Genomic DNA, 19,591 nt, shown 5'->3' with positions numbered 1-19,591 from the left:
AATCGCAGCGGCGCTCGCGGGGGCGGAGCCTGCGGCCCAGAAGGCTCTGGGGAAGGGGCTCCGCGGCCGGACCTGCTCTGTGTCGCCCGCTCAAGGTCCTCCCACCCCGGCCTCGCCGCGCACGCCGTCCTGGTCGGGCCACTGTCCTCGGAGCCGTTGGCCGGGGTGGGGGTGGCGTCGGTGCCCACTGGAACCTCTGCGGTGGAGGGCGGCTCCTCTGCGGCGCCCTTTCCAAGAGTGGGACCTGGGCTTCCAGCCCCCATCCCGCCCCGAATCCTGCCCTGCTGACTTCTCCCAAGAGGCGGTGGGTAGCCCAGGGATGAGGGGAGAGGTACTGGGGCTGCCTGCACTGTGGAAAAGCAGGAGCAGGAGAGCCCTGAGCCTCCAAATCAGGTCCCCAGGAGGTCGGGACAAGCTGAAATGGGGCCAACTCTCCAAGAGGAAGTGGCCCAGGGTCAGTGTGAAGGCAGAGGGGACTGGTGGGGAGGCCCAGAGATTTCTCGGCTGCCAGGACCTCTCCTGAGGGCAAGGAACCGGGAGCAGCTGTCCAGGTGGAGACTGGAGAGAATTCCAGGCAGAGGGGAGGAGCAGACAGCCTTGGTAAAGGCCCTGAGGTGTGGACCCAGTCGATGGGGCTCTCAGCAGCCTGGCAGCCCCACAGCCTGGTGAAACCCCAGGGTCGGATCACAGGGCCTTAGGCATGAGGCCAGGAGTCCAGCCGCACACTGGAACCTTGAGGTCACTGAGAGCTCTAGCTGGGGTCTGCGGGAACCAGTGTAGATTCTCGTGAACCTTCCACACCACTGTCCCCAACCCCAGCCCTCCTGCTACCCCTGGGCCTGAAGCACATGGCTGACAGATGAGGGCAGGTGGCCCCAAGGGGAAGGGGAAGGTTGGAGCCGCTGCCAGACTGAGTGTACCATTGCCTCCTCCCCTAGCCCCAGGGCCCTCCCAGGCCAAAGAGGGGCCGGACACCTACAAGGCTCAGGTGGCCTTTTGCCCTGAGCAAGTTGGCGTGAGAACCGGCTATCAGGATAGCCGGAAGGTGGATGCAACCCAAGTGTTCATCGATGGGTGATGGATAAACACAATGTGGTCCACCCATACAGAAGAATATGATTCAGCCTTGCAAAGGAAGAAATTCTGACACCTGCTATAGCCTGGGGGAACTTAGAGAATATCATGGTAAGTGAAATAAGCCAGATACAAAAAGACAAATATGGTATTATTCCACTATATGATGTCCCTGGAGCAGTCAAATTCATAGAGACAGGAAGTAGAAGGGGGTGCCAAAGCAGAGGGAGACAGGAGCGGGAGTGAGTGTTTAATGGGGACAGCATTTCAGTTTTGCAAGATGCAGAGTTCTGTGGATGGATAGTGGTGATGGTTGCACAACATTGTGAATGTGCTTAATGACACTGAGCTGTACACTTAGAGATGGTTAAGACGGTTTTATGTTTTTTTACCCAATTAAAAATAAAAAGAAAAGAAAAGGGTGGACAGGAAGGGGGCTGGGCACAGGGAAGGCAAAGGAGGCACCAGGGCGGGGGCGACGGGTGGGCCACCACAGCTGCCCTTGCAGAGGCCGCAGGTCCACTTCTGGTGGGTCACTAGGGCCTCTGAGGCCCACAGTGGGCTCCAGGCGCCCTCTGGTGGTAGTGTGAGGGGTCAGCCTCAGACCGACCTCCCCCAGCCCTGTCCGTGCCCACTCTCCCCCAGAGAATGGGCCCCAGTCGGTGAGTGCCAGGGAGGGGCTCCTGGCTAGTGAATCTGGAAGGAGTCCACACCTGGCCCTGAGCTGTCCCCTCAACACCCGGCTTTCCCTGCCCCCTGCTCCAGCCTCTTCTTCGAGGGGCCGGGCAATGATGCCGACTGTCACCCGCAGAAGACGACCTGGACAGGGACCGCCTCTCCTCACAGCTCCCGGCCCCACCCTGGGAAGCACGCAGGTGTCAGCTGTCAGAGGTCTGCTGCCCACGGGCAGGGAGCCCAGAAGGCCCTGCCTGGCCTCGATGCTGTGGGGGTCCAGCAAGTACCTGGAGAATGAGTGGCTGTGTGTACCAGCGAGCTGATGGGTGAATGAGTGATACCCCAGACCTCAGGTAACACCCCCGCTGTCTGTGCTCAGTGTGGGGGTTCCTTCACGTACCCCTAGCTCCAGATCCTTCAGTGCCCTGATCCTCCAGAAGGGGCCTCTCCATTCCCACCCAAAACCTTGTTCCTGGCAAGGGCTGGAGCTGATGCTGGGATGAGGAGCAGTGTCCAAGGCAAGCCCAGCCCTGCACAGTGCCTGCGACAGGGGACCCTGGCCTCCAGCAGGGGAGGCGCCCCTAGGGTGAAGGGCCCCCAGTGGGAAGCCCACGGTGCTGGGGCACAGGCGAGGAGCACGCATGACCCAGGCAGGGGCTGGGCTGGCCGGAGCCTGGGGGAGCAACATGCAGGCCAGGCGGAGCCGAAGCGGGACGAGGGGCGGGAAGAGTGCCCCTGGACTGGGGGCCACAGGATGGAGCTTAGGGCCAACCAGGAGCCAGGAAGGTGGCCAGTGGGAGGCGGGTAGGGCCAGCCCCAGGCCCATCGGCCACGGGAGAGTTTGGCCTTGGCTTCGAGGCGACAGTGAACAGAGCCCCTGAGGAAAAGGTGAGTAAGCCCTCAGACAGGATTCAAGGTCTCCCAGCTGCCCAAGACCTCCTGCCTGGGCTCCCATCTCAGCAAAAGCAGGAGAGAGGGAGAGACGTGGGATGAGCAGAGGCCAGCCCTGCCGGTGTCCCTAGCTGAGCCTGTGGTCACCCAGACCCTGCTGGCCCGGGGCAGGGTGCTGCATCCCTGGATGGGGCTGGTGCCAGGGACAGTGGGCACAGTTCCCACAACTGAGAGCCAGGGGGTGCCAGGAGCCTGCCAGAACCTGGGCCACCCCGTGACATGCTCCGATGGGGCCCACCATGAGCACTGGCCTGGATCGCCCCTGCCCAGCCTGACCTAGGGAGCCCCAGGGTGTGGAGTGACCAGCCTCTCAGAGACCCCATCACAGAGATGGTCATATCTGCCAACTCTTCCAGGCAGCCTGTGCAACCTCTGGCTCCCCTGCACCTGCACCCCACTCCCCCAGGCCAGGCGGAATCTGGCCTCGGCCACCTACAGCCCTGTACCCCGGGACACAGGGCAAGGTTCCTGCAGAGGGCATGTTCCCCTCCCTGTGATGAGAAGTTCACCCCCTGCACACCTTGCATCTTCTCCAGAGCCAAAAATGCAGCTGCAGATTGATTTGCAGCGGACCTAAAAATAGCTGCCAGGCTCCAGCCAGGGCTCAGGAAAATATCCCATTGCTAGGAGACAACCCTTACTGGGAGACTGCCATTGCTAGGCAACGAGGTTGCCGTGGTGACAGCTGGGCCCTGAGTCATCGTCAGCCCTGGCTGCTCCGCCCCCTGCCCCTGGTGGGTTGTGCCTGGATCCCAGGAGGAGGGAAGGCAGGGAGCAGAAGCTGGAAGGCAGCAGAGGGTCCTGCTGCCTGCCACCCACCGCCACCACGGCCACCCCAGGCTGCAAGGTTCTCACTTCTGTGGGTGCCCATTCCAGCTGCTGGGTGATGAGAACAGCCGAACACACCTGTGGCCTGCCTGCCCCCCAGGCCCCTTGCCCCCAGGTGCTCTTGGGCCCCTGCCTCTGGGTGGAGGGCAGAGGCAGTGAGGGGCACAGTGTCCATCTGGCCCCGTGGCTCCATAGCAGGAGGCTCCAGAGCCAGCCTAGTCACTATCCAGCATTGGGCTCTCACTACCTGTGCTGTGCTGGGACCTTCAGGGCATCCCCTTGGGCCCCAGACCCACTTCCCAGGAGGGGAAGTACTTGCCTGAGGCCCACCCAGGGAGGAGGCTCCAGGGCACAAGTACAGCTCCCAAGCCCCCCGAGGAAAGCCCAGAGGACCTCCTGTGAGGAGTGTCAGAGCCGCTGCCCCAGGCCTCGAGGGCCTGAGGGCAACACCACCGCGGGCAGCCCTATTCCCTGATAGGACAGTGGCTCCCTCTCTCATAGCCCTCCAAGGTCTCAGGGCAGGATGTGTCAACAGCCTTTGGTCCTCACCTCCCACAACTCCAGACCTGGAAACTCCCAGCAGCCTGGACTGGGGAGACTCCACTGTGCCCAGACATCACGACAAGGGGTCTCAGGGCCAGCCTGGTGGAGTAGCGGTTAAGTTGGAACATTCCGTTTTGGCAGCCCAGGGTTTGCCAGTTCGGATCCCTGGCGCAGACCTACTCAATGCTCATCAAGCCATGCTGAAGTGACATCCCACATAAGAACTAGCGGGACCTACGACTAGGATATACAACTATGTACTGAAGTTTTGGAGACAAAAAGAAAAAAAGAGAGAGAACGATTGGCAATAGATATTAGTTCACAGCCAATCTTCCTTACCAAAAAAAAAAAAAAAAAAAAGACGGGGTCTCCAGGTAAGGGGTGCTCCAGGTCAAGGGTGCTCCCGGTAAAGGGTACTCCAAGTAAGGGGGTGCTTCAGGTGAGAAGTGCTCCAGGTGAGGGATGCTCCAGCTGAGGGGTACTCCAGCTAAGGGATGCTCCAGAAGAGGGGTGCTCCAGGTGAGGGTACACTCCAGTTGAGGAATGCTCCAGGAGAGGGGTGCTCCAGGTGAGGGTACGCTCCAGGTGAGGGTACACTCCAGGTGAGGGGTGCTCCAGGAGAGGGGTGCTCCAGGTGAGGGGTGCTCCATGAGAGGAATGCTCCAGGTGAGGGAATGCTCCAGGTGAGGGGTGCTCCAGGTGAGGACCATGGTGCCCTCCTGGACCTGGACGGTGGCCAGTGTAGCCGAAGCTCCAAGAGTAAGGGGCCAGGTGTAGGGAATGCTGTGGGCTGCAGTGCCGGAGACGGGGCTGGAAGGGTGCAGCAAAGAGCAGATCCCTGGGAGGACCAGGCCCATATCTGCCCAGCAGAGCGGTCCCTCTGCATCGTGGGGAGAACAGGTGGGGGCAGAGAGAGAGACCATCAGCCATGGAGGAGGGAGACGAAGGCGCCTGGCCGGGAAGGGGTGTGGGAGGTGGAGAGGTGAGCGGGGTCCGCAGGTGTTCAGCACGTAGGCCTTCTGCAACAGCATTTCACATCTTGCAGAGTGAGCGCTCTTCGCTCAGATTCTTCTGAGGCAGGCAGCCTTCTCGGGCCCCTGTGAGAGCACAACTTGCTCTCTGCCTGAGGCCCTGGCACCTGCTGAGGAGCAAGAACCCCCTGAAGCGTGAGGTGAAACCCTGTCTACCAGTCAGTGTGCCATCCACGCCGGGTCTGCACCAGCCTGCGCCCGCACACACACAGTGGAGGCTGAGCTGGAAGGCCAGCCTGCCAGACCCATACACCAGAGGTGGCCGGATGGGTCGGACAACACTCCGCAGTCACCCCAAATGTCTTCATGCACCCCATCCTGCCAGCCACGCCAAGCCTCCCCCTCTGATCAGTGTCAGCACAGGGGTAACACCGCATTTCTTCAGTCCCCACCACATGGGAGAGCCGCCTTCCCCCATCCACTTTCTCCCACACAGCAAGAACCACACGCATGCCCCCAACCAGCCTGGCTCCCCCGCCCTCCACGGCCCCCACCTCACACCAGCCCCACTGGGCCCTGATTCCCGTCAAGACGCTGCGAACACCAGCTGGTTTCATGCCTATCAAGACTCTCAGGGGCCTCCCTCTCAGCCCCGAGGCTCTTTCCCTGATGCAAAGACCTCACTCTGCTCTCCCCACACCTGGTCCCTCAGCCACTGCTCCCAGGAGACCGCTGGATGGGCACCATTAGCCTCCGTCCTCTGCTCTGAGCCTGGTGTCCTGGTGTCTCCAGAGGCCCCGATAGAGCCCTCCACACCCACCCTCTCTCCCAGCCTGGTCCCTGCAAAGTGGGTGCTCCCCCATCCAGTCCATTCCAGAGAAAACTTCCCGGGTTCCTTAAGGTCTCAGGATCTTTGCACACTCCTTCCTGGACCGCTTCACCTGCCATCTCACTCTTGGGTCACCACTCAAGGGGCTTGTCCTGTCCTGTCCTCAGGAGCCACCCCCACCCGCAAGCACGTTGGCCCTCTTGAACTTTCATCGCGTTCATCACTCTCTGACATGATCTGTTGGTCACTTGTTTCTGGGCTCTGCGGGCCTCCATGTGTCCCGCACTGAGGGGGTTCCTGGGCCTGGCACCCAGCAGGTGCACAGGAGATGTGAGGGTCCTGAAGGGGACCTGCCCAGCGGCTCCGCAGAAGGGGCCGGGAGGGTGACGGTCGGACCGTCCTCGCCATCGGGTGGCAGCCAAGGGCTGGGACGCGCGGGGCCGGCCCCCAGCCCCATAGGACCGCGCACACCCGGGCCAACCGCCGGCGCCAAAGGGCTTGGGTCCTTTTCGCCCCGCAGGATTCGGGGTCCCCACCGCTCTGCGCGGGCAGGGCTAGCCCCGGGACCGCTCTCCGGCCGCCCGCCCTGCCCTTCCCTCGCCTCCCTCCCTCTCCCGCCCTCCTCTGCCCTCCCTCCGCCCTCCCTCCCCCTCCCCGCCCGCAGCGCGCGGGGGTTTGTTATTGTGATGGCACCCGCGGCGCGGGGGGCGGGGGTGCGTGCCGGGCTGGCGCGTGCCCGTGGGCGCCGTGGCGGGAGCGCGCTGTGCGCGCGGCAGGGCGCGGCGGGGCGGGGCGGGCGGGGCGGGGCTCGGCATCCTCGGCGCCCCCGCCCTAGCTCGTCGACCCGATTGGCTCCCGGCGCCGGGAGCGCGCGAGGGCGCGGCGCGTAGGGCCGGGCGGGGGGCGCGCGCGGCGCCGCCGGCGGCCGCGGAGGAGCGCGGGGAGGAGGGCGGAGGAGGAGCTCGGGGAGGAGGGCGAGGGGAGGGAGGAGGCGCCCGCCCGGCTCCCTGCAAAGCGGCCTTATTTATCTGGGCACAGCCTCAGCCTCCCCGGTGGGAGGCTCGGGGGACCGATCCTCTCCCACCGGGGAGCTCCTCTCGGGGCGCGGCCGAGGGGGCCGGCCAGGCCGGCGCGGGGCGCGGGGTACGGCCGGGCCCTGCCGGCCAGGCCAGCACCTCGGCCGCCTCCCCGCTTCTCCGGCGCCCATGCCGGGCTCCCCATGACGGGAGGACGCCCGGCGGACAGCGTGGCATGAGCCGGGAGCCCGGGCCGAGGTAAGGTGTGTGCGCCGGGCCAGGCTGCGGGCTGGGGAGGGGGCCAGGCCACGCCAGCGCCACAGCGGCCACAATAAGGAAGGGGCGGGAAGGGGTTTGGGACAATGCCGCCGCCACCCACCGACCAAGGCCTCAGTAACCGCAGCCCATTTCCTGGCCGCGGCCACTGGGCCTCGGGCCCTGCCAGGCCTTCCCACAGCCCCTCACCCCAGTGGCGAATCTGGTCAAAGCTGGCTTCCCATGACAACTGGACCAGGGCTATGGGTCCGTGCCACCTGACTGAGTCCCCGTGGAAGCAGAATTGCAGGTTCCCAGCCCGCCTGGTTGGCTAAGGTCCTGGACCCCTGCTGCACTGTGGGTGCCCACCGCTGCACCATGAGCCCCTGGGCCTATGAGACAGGTGCTATATACAATTATACCCTAGGAAAAGCTGTGTGGTCGCCTGCCTCAGGGGCTGGTCTGCCTCTGGACACCTTCTGGACCCGGGCCTGTGTGGAGCTGCCACAGTGGGAGGACAAGGGGAAGGGAGGGGCTGGCCACGTGCCTGGTTCTGGAGGAGGGGTCGGGCCTTGGCCAAGGCTGGAGGGCCTCAGAAGGGGGAACTGGGCACCCTGAGACTTGCTGGGGAGGGGGTCCTGTCCTCCTGGGAGTTTGAGCAGGTGGGGAGAGTCCCCTACCCATACCCCAGAAAGACAGAAGGCCTGGCTGTTGGAGCCTCAGGGAACCCGAGGCCCAGTGGCCACTCCTCCAGCCCCTGCCGGCCTCTGCACAGGAAGCCTTTCCTCCACAGAGAGAGCAGATGGCGGATGTCGCTTCACTTGCCCCCTCCGTCAGGCCCCTCCCCACACCTGCCACCTCCCAGGGCCCATTGACCAGGGTCAGCTCAGGCCTCCCTGGTGCCAGGCAGGGCACAGGGCCCCTTCTTGCAGCTGACTCCATTGAGGGCTGCTGGACAGCAGCCTCAGAGCAGAAGACCTGGGCTGGGCTGGGCCCCCGAGAGGTTTTGGGGTCCCACAGGCTAGAGCAGAGGCCTGAGGGAGACCCGCTGGCCCAGGAGGAGGACCACAGAGCTGGATCAGGAGCTGTCAGGGGAGGAGGGAAATTCAAGCCACAGTCGTAAACACGGGCAGTGCAGGGCAGGCTGTTCAGACCCCAGGACTCAGCTACCCTGTGCCTGCCACCTCCACTCCCTGGCTCCCCCTACCCTGACTGCCCCCCACCTTGGGCTGGGCCTACAAGGACCTCTAATGCTGGGGAAGTTCACTGGACAGGCCCCACCCTCCAGTCACGCCCGCTTCCAGGGCATTTGAGTGAGTCCTAACTCTGGCTGATCAGAAGGAAACAAGTGGCCCCCAAGGTGCAGGGAGCTGGTGCCCTCGAGACAGCTGGGCCCGGGCCCAGGAAGGCCTGTGCCACTGAGAGCCAAGGAGACATCTCGCCCCGAGGTGGGGAAGGGGCTTCTCGGCTAGCACTGCTCCGCCACCCACAGCTCCTGTCTGGTCACACGTGGGAGCTCGCTGCTGCGTCTCCGAGGGCTGGCATGGGGAAGAGTGGCGGTGGCAGTGAAGGAAGCTCTGTGGGCTAAGTGGGTGGCCCGAGAGGAGCCTCAGCCAGACCAGCCACAGAGGGTGAGCTCAGGCCACATTCCCCGACTTGGCGGGGAACAGGGGGAGGGTTTGAGGCAGCCGCCCAAAGCAGCAGGCACTGGACACCCCAGGCCTAGGCCCTGGAGGTGCTCAGGTCCTTCAGAGCAGAAGGGCCGAGATGAGGCTTGGAGTGCCACATCACTCCCCGAGGCGCCCAGTCCCACGTGGCTGGACCCAGTCCTACGTGGCTGACTGCTCTGAGCTGGGCTGCAGGATCCAGTCTGCTGGAACATCAACTCGGGTCTCTTGTGTGGCCCACGTGCTCCCTTCCCAGAGCCCCTGGTGTACGGGTGGGGCAGCCTGCACCCCAGGAGCATCTCCGAGCTGGAGGCGGGAAGGGAGCGCTGGCACTAGGACATGTGCAAGGTGGCAGGGATGTGAATGTGTCTGAGTCACAGGGCTTGTCATGGAGTTTGTCAGCCTGCTACGTCTGTTATCACCCCAGCCCCTGGGGCTGCCACCGTGGATAGACCTGATGTGAGTTTTTCTGGCTCTCCATGCCCTGCCCAGCTCCACAGTCCTCAGCGGGCAAGGGGTCCGTGTTCTATTGGGGCCAGGCTCCGCAGCATCCAGGACAGGCTGTGTCAGATGGGGGCATCAGGGATGGAGGAAGAGACCTCCAGGCTGGGGGCCCTTAGGGGTTCTGGGTTTTCTGGGCATGAGCAGTCCAAAAGAAGTGTCCCAGGGGTGGACATGCAGCTTGCAGCCTCTGGAAGGAGAGCAGGGCATGACAGGGAAAATGCTGGGAGACACCACCAGCCCAGGGTCCCAGGCTGGGAGGGCACAGGGGTCTGAAGCAGAACTGGGCAGAGAAAGGAGGCCACAGGAGGGCACTGGGCCAGCAGCAGGCTGGTGGGGGGCCCAGGGTTGCCCTCTGGACCACTGTGTCTGGCCTGGGCTTTGGGAGTCAGACAGACTGGGGGACTTGGGATCAAATCCCAGTTGGTGCAACTTCTGAAAATTCACTCTCTGAGCTTCGCTTTCCCCACTCCTGGTCAGGCAGTGTTCGAAGGGCTCAGCCCAGCAATGGGGGGCATGGTGCTGGGAAGAGCAGAGCCAGACCACCTGTTCCCTCCCTCCCAGGGGCTCTTGTCCCCTTCCCCTTGGGTCTGGCCAGATTATGGGACACGCGTAACCAGCTTCCTTAACCCTGCAGCTCCCAAGAGGGGACTCAGCCGAAAAGGAGATACAAGCTCTTCTCTTCCCAAGGGTCTGAATAACCCGGGGGCCAGCTCCAAGCCTGAGGGTCTTGGGAGCCTACTCAGAGACTCTGACACCAGGCCAACTCCAACCCCGGTGGCCTCCCCTCTCTGTGGACACTAGCCTCTGTCACAACCGGATTGATTAATTGAGCTACATCTCCCCCACTGACTGCCTTCCTCTTAATCTGACCTGTCCTCCATCAAGCCTCCTGGGCCTCTGGCAGCCACACCCCTTTCTGCATGACCCTGCTAACTGGACAGCAATTTCTCATTTCTCCAACCGTTCATTCATTCAGCAAGCACTCAGAGACCACTCAGCCATTGTGCAATCTGTCCTCAAGGAGTCACCAGCTAAGGGGAGAGGCAGACAGGTAGACAGTGATGACAACCCATTTGATGACTGAGACCTTGGAGATGCTTTCTCAGCACTGGGGGTCCCACAGCGGGAGGCAGGGGCGGTGCTCACACTGAAGGAAGGAGGAGAAGGAGCTTGCAGGGTTAAGAAGCGGGGAGGCCTGCGAGCAAGCAGGGGGCTCATCATGTGCTCAGGCAGCGGGGGAGGGAGGGAGGAATGCAGGACAGGGGATCTGGCTGGACTGTAGGGTCAGGGCTGAGGAGGGGCCGGAGGCGAGGCTGTACAGTGGACTTGCTGGGTCTCAGGGCCCAGTGAGTTGATCCGCAGAAGAGACAGCTCCTTATGAAGCCCCAGCATGGCCATCTGCAGACTGTCAGCTGGGAGCCACCCGTTCTGGAGTCCTCCCAGGAGCCCGCCATGCTCCACAGGTCTACTCTGGCCCCCACGCTTCGCGGTGAGGCGGCTGCGGTAACACAGAGGCCATGGGCAGCTCTCCCAAGGGGGCCCCGATCCAGCTCTGCTTAGGCCAATGAGGACAAGACAACTGCAGTAGTGGCCACCGTCTTCCCCTTCCCCTGGGTGAGCCCAGGAGCCTTGAGCCCCCAAAGCCTGTCCTGGGAGGGGACCTCTCCCAGAATTCTGCTCCACACTGAGGCACAACACGCCAGGGCCCGAGGCTGAGAATGGTGCAAGCTTGGCCATTTTTTTTAAAAAGCCTCTTTTCCTGGCGTTAGCCCCTGGTGCTTATCCCTAGAAGGGGGGCAGTCCCCAGCAGACTGGCAGCTGCCCCCACCCCATCCTGGCAGGAAACTCCGAGCAGGTCCTCTGAGCCCTGGGTACAGTGGGGGCAGTCACAGGGACCAAGAAGCAGGGGCTCTGCAACCTCTCTGGCCAGGGGGTGGGGCCGGGGCCAGGCAGAGGGGCCCTCGTGCCAGGCCCCCAGGGACCTCTTACCTAACTGGCAGGAAAACCTGTCTCTGACTGGGAGCTCAGCTTTCTCCCAAGCCCTGACCCCTTGGCCAAGGTGTGTTTCCAGTTTTGAGCTACAGAGCAGGGGGGTTCTCTGGCTCAGTCAATGAGGCCGCAGGGTGAGGAGCAGCTGGAGCTCAGCAGGACCATGGACAAGGTCGGGGAGCAGCAGGGCTGCCTCTGTGGGGAGGCAGCTCTGATCCAGGACACCGCGGGAGGGCTGACCAACAGGGAGGGGAGTGCCTTCTGGCCAGGGATGGGGGTGTGGGATGAGGGGCAGCCAGGCCTCGGACACTCTCCCCAGGCTGCTGAGGGCCATCTTTGGCCTGGCCCCTCCCTCCTGTGGGTTCCCTCCCGTAGGCTCTCTCCCGTGGGCTGTCTTGTTTTCACGAGCTGGACCCTGAGGGTTGGAGGATGGGGATGGGACTGTGGGCATGTGCAAATGTGAGCTCCAGTGGGGGACGGTAAGGGAGTCCCGCTGATGCCCGGGGCATCCACGTGCATCCCCCCACCTCAGGTGCTCCGCGTGCACACTCATGGCTGGGAGCATTTTCAACCTAAATCGGCACTGCTCTTGAGTTATTTCTCCCCTGGTGCCGCCTCCGCCGCCTCCTCCGGATCTTAGCCGAGCGGGCGGCTTCTCCCTTCTCCCCGCTCCGCCTCCAGGGCCCCTCCCTGCTGAGCTGGTTCGCCGGGCGGTCCCCCACCCCGCCCCCACCAGCCGCTGTCCGCGGTGGAGACTGCCGGGCCCGAGCACGCGCACAGAGGCAGGAGGGGCGCTGTCCGTGGTGCTGCGCCCCTGGCGCCGAGCCGGCCGCGCCTGGCCTGCGGGAAGCAGCGCACCCCAAGCCATGAAGTCATGGCGCCCCGCTCCGGGGACACAGAGGTATTCAGGCTGGGGCTGCCTCTGTACTCAGCACAGCCCAGAGGAGGGAGTTGCCGGGACAGCTTCTCCCATGGCCCCAGGAGGGGGGACCAGTGGTCGGCTTCATCCTGTCTCCCCATGAGGCTTTGCTGTCCCACGATGGTCCCCTTTCCCATACTGACATTAAGGGATCTGGGGCAGCCCTCATGTCAGGTCGCCCCCGCCACTATGGGCAAACTGTAACTCCTCGGGGCCTCAGGTTCCAGTCTGAAAACGGAGGTAACAGTAGTGCCCCCCCTCCCCTGCTGCCTTGAGGTTGAAATACATGATTATCCTCCCAGTGGGCGTTCTGCAAAGGTTGTTATGGATGTCATGTATCAGCCAGTGTGACGCTGCTACTACTTGGTCATGAGATGCAATGAAGGGGCAGCCAAGATGTGAGAGGCTCCTCTGGGGAGGGAGCGCTGGGGTCCGGGGGGACTGCCAGACTGAGGGCTCATGGCTACCAGGGTAGGAAGGCCTTTGGACCCAAAGCTGGGTTGGCAGCTATGAGGGCCACGTGTTCCAGTGAGATCCCTGGTCCCAGCCCAGATCTGCACTCCCTCCCCATACGTGGAATGCTGGCAAGGGTTGTCCTATCCAGGGCTTGGACACCAATGGAGGGCATGGTGCTGGGAAGAGCAGGCAGAACCTCTCGCTTCCCTCCCTCCCAGTGACTCCTGTCCCCTTCCCTTTGGGCTGGCCCTGGGGCTCAGAAGCAACCTGATGTCACCTTCCAAGTGCTCACATGCTTAGCCCTTTTCACATGTTGTCCTGTGGGGGGGCATTGTCACCTCCCAGGCTTCCAAGTGCGGAAAGTGAGGCTGGAGAAGGGAAATGGCTCATGGAGGCCACATAGCGGTGGGGAGGGGGCTGTTTCAAGTCCAGAGTGTGTGACCCCTGGGCCTGTGCAGGTGAGGCACTGGGCGCACTGCCCCCTCACTGGGTGTGTGGGGTGGGGTAGGCAGATCTGGGACGTGGAGCAGATGGTGGCACTGGGAGGGTCCTGCTGCCCCCCTCTCCAGGGCCATCTGTTCCCAGTGCCCTCTGCTGCTATTCACAGCCTCAGAGGCCTGAGGAGGGGAGCTGGGGGGTGGTCTCAGCCCCACCTCCTGGGGACCTCCCTACACAGCCTCTCACAGCCAGCTCTGGTCCACGCCTCAGCTCCACCACTTACTGACTGTGACCTTGGGCAAACAATTCACGCTGTCTTGGCCTCAGTATCCTCACCTGTACAGCGGGTACGGTCATCACAGCACCATCCTCCATGGGTTGGGTGGAGGATGAAGGAGACAGTATGTGTCCAGGACTCACTGTGCTGGCGTCTTGGTAAACCCTGGGAAAACACTTGCCCTCTCTCTGGGTAGATTCTGAGCTACAGAACCTCCTGTAGCCACTGAGGTTCTCAGGGGCTGGTGTGTGAGTCTCAGACAGGGTACTGGAACCACTCCAGACAGCCATACTGGCATCCCACAGTGGGGGGGCCAGGGATCACCCCAAACCCTCTTCCTCCACTCTCCAGCCCCTGCCCAGCAGAGGCAGGCCTGGCAGGCACTGATGTGGGCATCAGGGCAGCAAAGATGCAGGGAGCAGTCACTGGCAGGTGTCTGTCTGTCCCTACCTCTGTTCCCTCATCTGTAAATGGGAACCATAGTGCCTAGGTGTCAAAAAGCCCTGTGAGCCGGTGCAGGTGGAGCTTAGTGCATACAGTAGGTGCTCAGGGAGTGTTGTGGTTGTGACCAGCCCTGCCGTCCCGTTGCTGCTCAGTCGGTGGGGGAGAGACTTGCACTCAGATCCTTTCTGTCATGTGGGTGGTCATGGGAGTGCTGTGGAAGTGGCCGCCCAGGGATGGGAAGGAGCCCAGCTCTGCCCCAGCAGCAGACTCACTCCCCCTCCCGGACCCTGTCTGCAGAGCGAGTGAGGATGTCGAGCCCGGGCATCAACGGCGACCCCAAGCCTCCATGCCTGCCTCGAAACGGCCTGGTGAAGCTGCCCGGGCAGCCCAACGGCCTGGGCACAGCCAGCATCACCAAGGGCACTCCAGCTGCCAAGAACCGCCCCTGCCAGCCACCACCCCCTCCCACCCTCCCGCCACCCAGCCTGGCTGCCCCGCTGCCCCGGGCTGCTCTGGCCGGGGGCCTGTGCCCCCCGGGGGGGTTCCCCCTTGGTGGACCAGCCTCAGCCCCGGTGCCCGGGCCCCCGGCAGAGCGGCCGCCACTAGCCACAGACGAAAAGATCCTCAATGGCCTCTTCTGGTACTTCTCGGCCTGCGAGAAGTGCGTGCTGGCCCAGGTGTGCAAGGCCTGGCGGCGCGTGCTCTACCAGCCCAAGTTCTGGGCGGGCCTGACGCCTGTGCTGCACGCCAAGGAGCTCTACAACGTGCTGCCTGGCGGCGAGAAGGAGTTCATGAACCTGCAGGGCTTCGCTGCGCGAGGCTTTGAGGGCTTCTGCCTGGTCGGCGTCTCCGACCTGGACATCTGCGAGTTCATCGACAACTATGCCCTCTCCAAGAAGGGCGTCAAGGCCATGAGCCTCAAGCGGTCCACCATCACGGACGCTGGCCTCGAGGTGCGCCCCTCGGCTGGCCGGGAAGGGACGGGGGTGGAGGGCAGAGCTAGGCAGCAGAGACCCAGCGGGGTGGGGGGAGGTCCCCTGGCGGAAGCTCGGGCAAACAAGGAGCGAAGTAGCTGAGGGCGGAGCCGTGCCCTGAGGAGGCTCGTGGCTCTGGGGTGGGAGAAGCAGGACTGGGTACGTGGTCTGGGGGGCCCAGTCCAAAATGAAAACGCAGGTCCCTTGTTCAAAGATGATTAAGAATTTCAAGACAGTGACAGCAAAGCAGTCAATTAAGTGTGGGAAGTAGCTCACGGAGGCCACACAGCTGGGGGTGGGGGGCTGTTTCAAGTCCAGGGTAGGTGACCCTGAGCCTGTGCAGGTGAGCCACTGGGTGCACTGCCCCCTCACTGGGTATGTGGGGTGCGGTGGGCAGATCTGGGATGTGGAGCAGATGGTGGCACTGGGAAGGTCCTGCTGCCCCCCTCTCCAGGGCCATTCTGGACACAGACATCTGCATCATGGACACTGGCCCTTCCCACTGCGGGGCCCTGCATGCCTGTGAAGCTGGCCTTGGGCAGGGAGGATGCTGGAGGAGATGGGGGCGCGCAGAGGCAAAGATCAGAGGAGCAGCTGTGCAGGCAGCCCCTTCCCCAGGACCTGGACTCTAATCATCAAATCATTCACGCCAACTGCTCCCAGCACCTGCTCTGGCCAGGCCCTGGGCTCCCGCCTCCTCTCTGCCCCGCCTGCTGTTTCAGAATGTTGTTGAGTTGTAATGCACACTGCAGAGTGCACTCATCTGAGTACAGCTGGATGCATGTGTACACGAGTCTACACTCGAGAACACTGCTTCCTGACCCTCAGTGGGCTCCTTCTGCCCCATATCCCACCATCCTCACCGCACCCTGCAGGGAGGGCATGCCCCGGGGAACCAAGGTCGGCTGGCACGGTGGCGAGGTCAGGCCTCCTGAACCTGCGCCTGCCCGCCGCAGGTGATGCTGGAGCAGATGCAGGGCGTAGTACGCCTCGAGCTGTCCGGCTGCAACGACTTCACCGAGGCGGGGCTGTGGTCCAGCCTGAGCGCGCGCATCACCTCGCTGAGCGTCAGCGACTGCATCAACGTGGCCGACGACGCCATCGCAGCCATCTCGCAGCTGCTGCCCAACCTGGCTGAGCTGAGCTTGCAGGCCTACCACGTGACGGACACGGCGCTGGCCTACTTCACGGCGCGTCAGGGCCACAGCACGCACACGCTGCGCCTGCTCTCCTGCTGGGAGATAACCAACCACGGCGTGGTCAACGTGGTGCACAGCCTGCCCAACCTTACCGCGCTCAGCCTCTCAGGCTGCTCCAAGGTCACCGACGACGGCGTCGAGCTTGTGGCCGAGAACTTGCGCAAGCTGCGCAGCCTCGACCTCTCATGGTGCCCGCGCATCACCGACATGGCGCTGGAGTACGTTGCCTGCGATCTGCACCGCCTGGAGGAGCTCGTGCTGGACAGGTGTGCCGTGGTGGCCGTGGAGGGCAGGGTCGGCTGGACTTTCCAAGCAGGGAGCCTAGACTAGTGGACAGGCCTGTAGCTAGAGTGGGGCTGCGCATGGGGTAGGGACCGAGTTGAGGGGTGGGGCCTTCCTAAAACGCGAGCTGGGATGTGGCTGTAACAGGGTGGGGCTGAACCGGCGACCTCTGGAGTGGGTGATACCAACGGGGGATCACGGGAGGGGGCGGAGCCTGGACGGGGCGGGGCTACGGGAAGGGAGGAGCTATTGTGTTGGGTCGAAGGGGAGTTCATGCCAGGGTCACTCCGGGAAAAGGAGGAACGGGTCCGAGCCGAGAGGCGGCGCGAGGTGTTTTGAAGGTGGCAGCCCCGTTCTGTTGCAACCACAGGTGTGTTCGCATCACGGACACTGGCCTGAGCTATTTGTCCACCATGTCGTCCCTCCGCAGCCTCTACCTGCGATGGTGCTGCCAGGTACCGGCCCTCCACGCCTCCGAGATTGGGGAGTAGGCAAGGGAGGTGGGGGGCGCGGGGAGAGTCCCTGGCCAGACAATCCTGACCTGCTCCCAGACCACTCAGATCCTGTAAAGAAGTCTGAGATCCCTCCACACCCACCGGCCGACGTAAGCGGAGCGCACGGATCCCCAGGGCCCTCACCGCACTCCCCAGCTACCTCCTGGGGGCTCCTTGGGGAGCTGAAAAACCCCCGTTTTGAGCCCCGCCCTCTGCCTGACCCCTGGAGTGGGGCTCCCCCAAGGCACTAGCGGAAATAGTTAACTCGCCCCATCCTCCCGTCCAGGTGCAGGACTTCGGGCTGAAGCACCTCCTGGCCATGAGGAGTTTGCGTCTCTTGTCTCTGGCAGGTGAGAGCCCCTGCCGCCCTCCTGGACAGTGACCACCCACCCACCTAGTCCGACTCCGCCAGCCCGGCCAGGTCCCTTGTGCAAACTCATACCTGAGGCGGACTCGCTGTGTCCCAGGTCCGAGTCAGGGGACGGAGACGCGACGCAAGCTCCGATCCCGGCCCAACCCCGCCCAGCCGCACCCCAGCCCAGCCCCGGCCTGGCCCCGCCTGGCCTGTCGGGCCGCGCCCACTCAGCCGCCGCCCCGCTTCCCGCCCCCGCAGGCTGCCCACTGCTGACCACCACGGGGCTGTCGGGCCTGGTGCAGCTGCAGGACCTGGAGGAGCTGGAGCTGACCAACTGCCCTGGGGCCACCCCTGAGCTCTTCAAGTACTTCTCGCAGCACCTGCCCCGCTGCCTCGTCATCGAGTAGCGCGGGGCCTCCCGCCCCCGTCGCAGGAACCCGCCGCGCTCCCGGCGGGGCGCGGGGGCGCGGTTGAGCCCCCTCTCCCAGCCCTGCGCTCAGGAGAGCCCCCGCGCCCTCGGCCCGCGCGGGAGGCGGGGCGAACCGAGGAGAGGCCCCGCCTCAGCCACCGCCCCTCCGCTCGTGGCCCCGCCCCGGGCAGGGTGGGGCGGCGGGCGGGGCCAGCCCCACCCACGCACGCACGCACGCACACTCGGGGACTTTGTGCATGCCCCTCGTGCCCGCACTGCACGCCTGCCCTTCACACGCCATGCTCGCTTCCATCGTCTGCCAGCCCGCTGCGGAGGGCCAGGGCGCGGTCCTGGGGGCGCTTTGAGCTCGCCAGACGGCCGCCCTTACCGCCTTCCCCGCCCCCCTGCCCCCCCGCTCTGTTACCCGCTGTCCCCCCATCCCGGGCAGGGCCCAGGGGGATTAACTGGGGCTGGGTCCCCCGGGACACAGGGGCCCGGAAGAGCCCCCAGGGCTTCCCGCATCTTCCACTGCACCGCACTTGGAGCCCTTCGAGGGGCGCGAGGGGTAAACAGGCCACCCCAAAGCCATGGCCCGCCGCCGCCCAGGAGCCTAAGCCCCACCCACCCTTCCCCTAACACGCCAGCGTGGCCCAAGCGACCTGCCTTCTTCCTTGCCATTGTGTGAGGCAGTCTCCTGCTCGCCCCGCTTCCACCCGCAGGTCTACAGGTCCTTGGCCCTGGCCAGGCTAGGGGAGAATTGGGGTGGGAGAGGGGCAGACTGACTGACTGACAGTGACCTTGGCATAATCAACATTAGCCCAGGCGGTTCCAGTCCACCTCAACCCAGGGGTGGCAAAGCCACCTTGAGAGACCCTAAGCTGGAGCGACCCTCAGGGCCTGCAGGCCTTGAGAGCAGTCCTAGGTGGACCCCACACCACAGCCCCTGTAGCCAGCTAGGCTCAGACTCCTCAGTGCTACACTTCACCCTGGGCAGGTCTCCATCAGGGGTAAGCTGGAAAAGTGGGCCCCAGCCAAGGCTCAGGGTCAGCGCCAGACAGCAACTGATCTTCCAGTGGCCAGCACACCCTCAGCACCCAGAGGAGAGAGGGCTCCTTCCTAGCCGCCCCCCAACCCTCCACAGCTTCCCAAACCTCTGCCTGCCCAAATGGGCGCTGACCGTGTTCTGTCCGATCCCAAGACATGTGGAAGCCCTGGGGGATGCTGGCACATCTTAGCAATTGCTGAGGAGGGGGCTGGGACCCCTTTCCATCCATCCTTGAGCCCCAGGAGATACAGCACACACACTCAATCTTGGGACACCCCCCCCATCTGGTTGGAAGAGAGTAACCAGTTTCCAGAGAGCCAGAGAGTGAGAGAGAGAAAGAGCGAGCGAGCGAGCGAGAGATGCTGTTGAAGCAAAGAAACAGTTCAACAGCCCAAAGATTTTCCCGCGCCTGGAGTGCCGGCCAGAGGCTCCAGGGCTGAGGGGTCAGGAGCCAGTTTCTTCAGCCCCTCCTCCCCGCAGCTCCCTAGTGGGGAGGGGGCAGCTGTCCATTTGTCCAAAGTATTAATGCAACTGAAGCTGTGACATTTCCAACGACTGTAGGAAGAAAAATTAAGGGGAGAGAGGAAAACAAAACCAACCAACCCCTAAAATCATTTTCTTATTGTACATAACGACCTCATTCTCCTGTATATGCGGAAGATATAACCTTATATTTGGTAAGTGTTTCTTGTGCTATTTTATCATGTGAACTGTTTATAAAAATATATATTAAAAAAGTTGTAAAAAGACGTGTCTGAGTTGTTTTTAGGTCATCAGCCCATGGCGGGGAATGGTGTCTCTGCCCTGGGTGGCCCAGTCTGTGGATTCTTGTGCGCCTCTCAACTCATCAGACTTACTGGTCCTTTCAACAAACATGCAGAGGCTGGGTGCCACTGTGCCAGACTGGAAACCCAGCAGTGACCAACACAGGCTTCTAACCTCTCATTGCTTAAAGGGGGAGAGACAGACATTAAAGTCATCACACAGAATATTTCCT

At 63.3% G+C, this 19,591-nt stretch overlaps 1 protein-coding gene across 5 annotated transcripts; it reads left to right on the top strand.

Annotated features, from left to right (window-relative positions):
• Positions 1-83: 83 nt before the first annotated feature.
• FBXL16 (F-box and leucine rich repeat protein 16) lies at positions 84-19,571 on the top strand. Of its 5 annotated transcripts, none has more exons than XM_087449318.1 (8): positions 84-304; positions 939-1,185; positions 1,921-2,102; positions 14,134-14,789; positions 15,767-16,275; positions 16,662-16,746; positions 17,072-17,135; positions 17,399-19,571. In XM_087449318.1, the coding sequence occupies exons 4-8, from the start codon at positions 14,145-14,147 to the stop codon at positions 17,545-17,547; spliced, it is 1,452 nt and encodes a 483-aa protein (XP_087305444.1). In that variant the 5' UTR covers positions 84-304; positions 939-1,185; positions 1,921-2,102; positions 14,134-14,144; the 3' UTR covers positions 17,548-19,571. The 5 variants fall into 5 exon arrangements, with proteins under 5 accessions (XP_087305444.1, XP_087305443.1, XP_087305442.1 ...); XM_087449317.1 differs by having other exon boundaries at positions 1,886-2,102; XM_087449316.1 differs by having other exon boundaries at positions 1,840-2,102.
• Positions 19,572-19,591: the final 20 nt, after the last annotated feature.

This window comes from Ceratotherium simum, chromosome 26, assembly GCF_057802395.1.
Source record: "Ceratotherium simum simum isolate JZ-2026a chromosome 26, ASM5780239v1, whole genome shotgun sequence".
Classification (NCBI taxonomy): Eukaryota; Metazoa; Chordata; class Mammalia; order Perissodactyla; family Rhinocerotidae; genus Ceratotherium; species Ceratotherium simum.
Note: the sequence above shows the minus strand (reverse complement) of the source record. Positions and strands in the feature narration are given on the sequence as shown.

Coding starts and splice junctions, on each gene's coding strand:
- FBXL16 (XM_087449315.1), top strand. CDS start 14,070: ATGGGAAGGAGCCCAGCTCTGCCCCAGCAGCAGACTCACTCCCCCTCC. Junction 14,790..15,766: donor TCACGGACGCTGGCCTCGAG/GTGCGCCCCTCG, acceptor TGCCCGCCGCAG/GTGATGCTGGAGCAGATGCA. Junction 17,136..17,398: donor GCGTCTCTTGTCTCTGGCAG/GTGAGAGCCCCT, acceptor CCGCCCCCGCAG/GCTGCCCACTGCTGACCACC.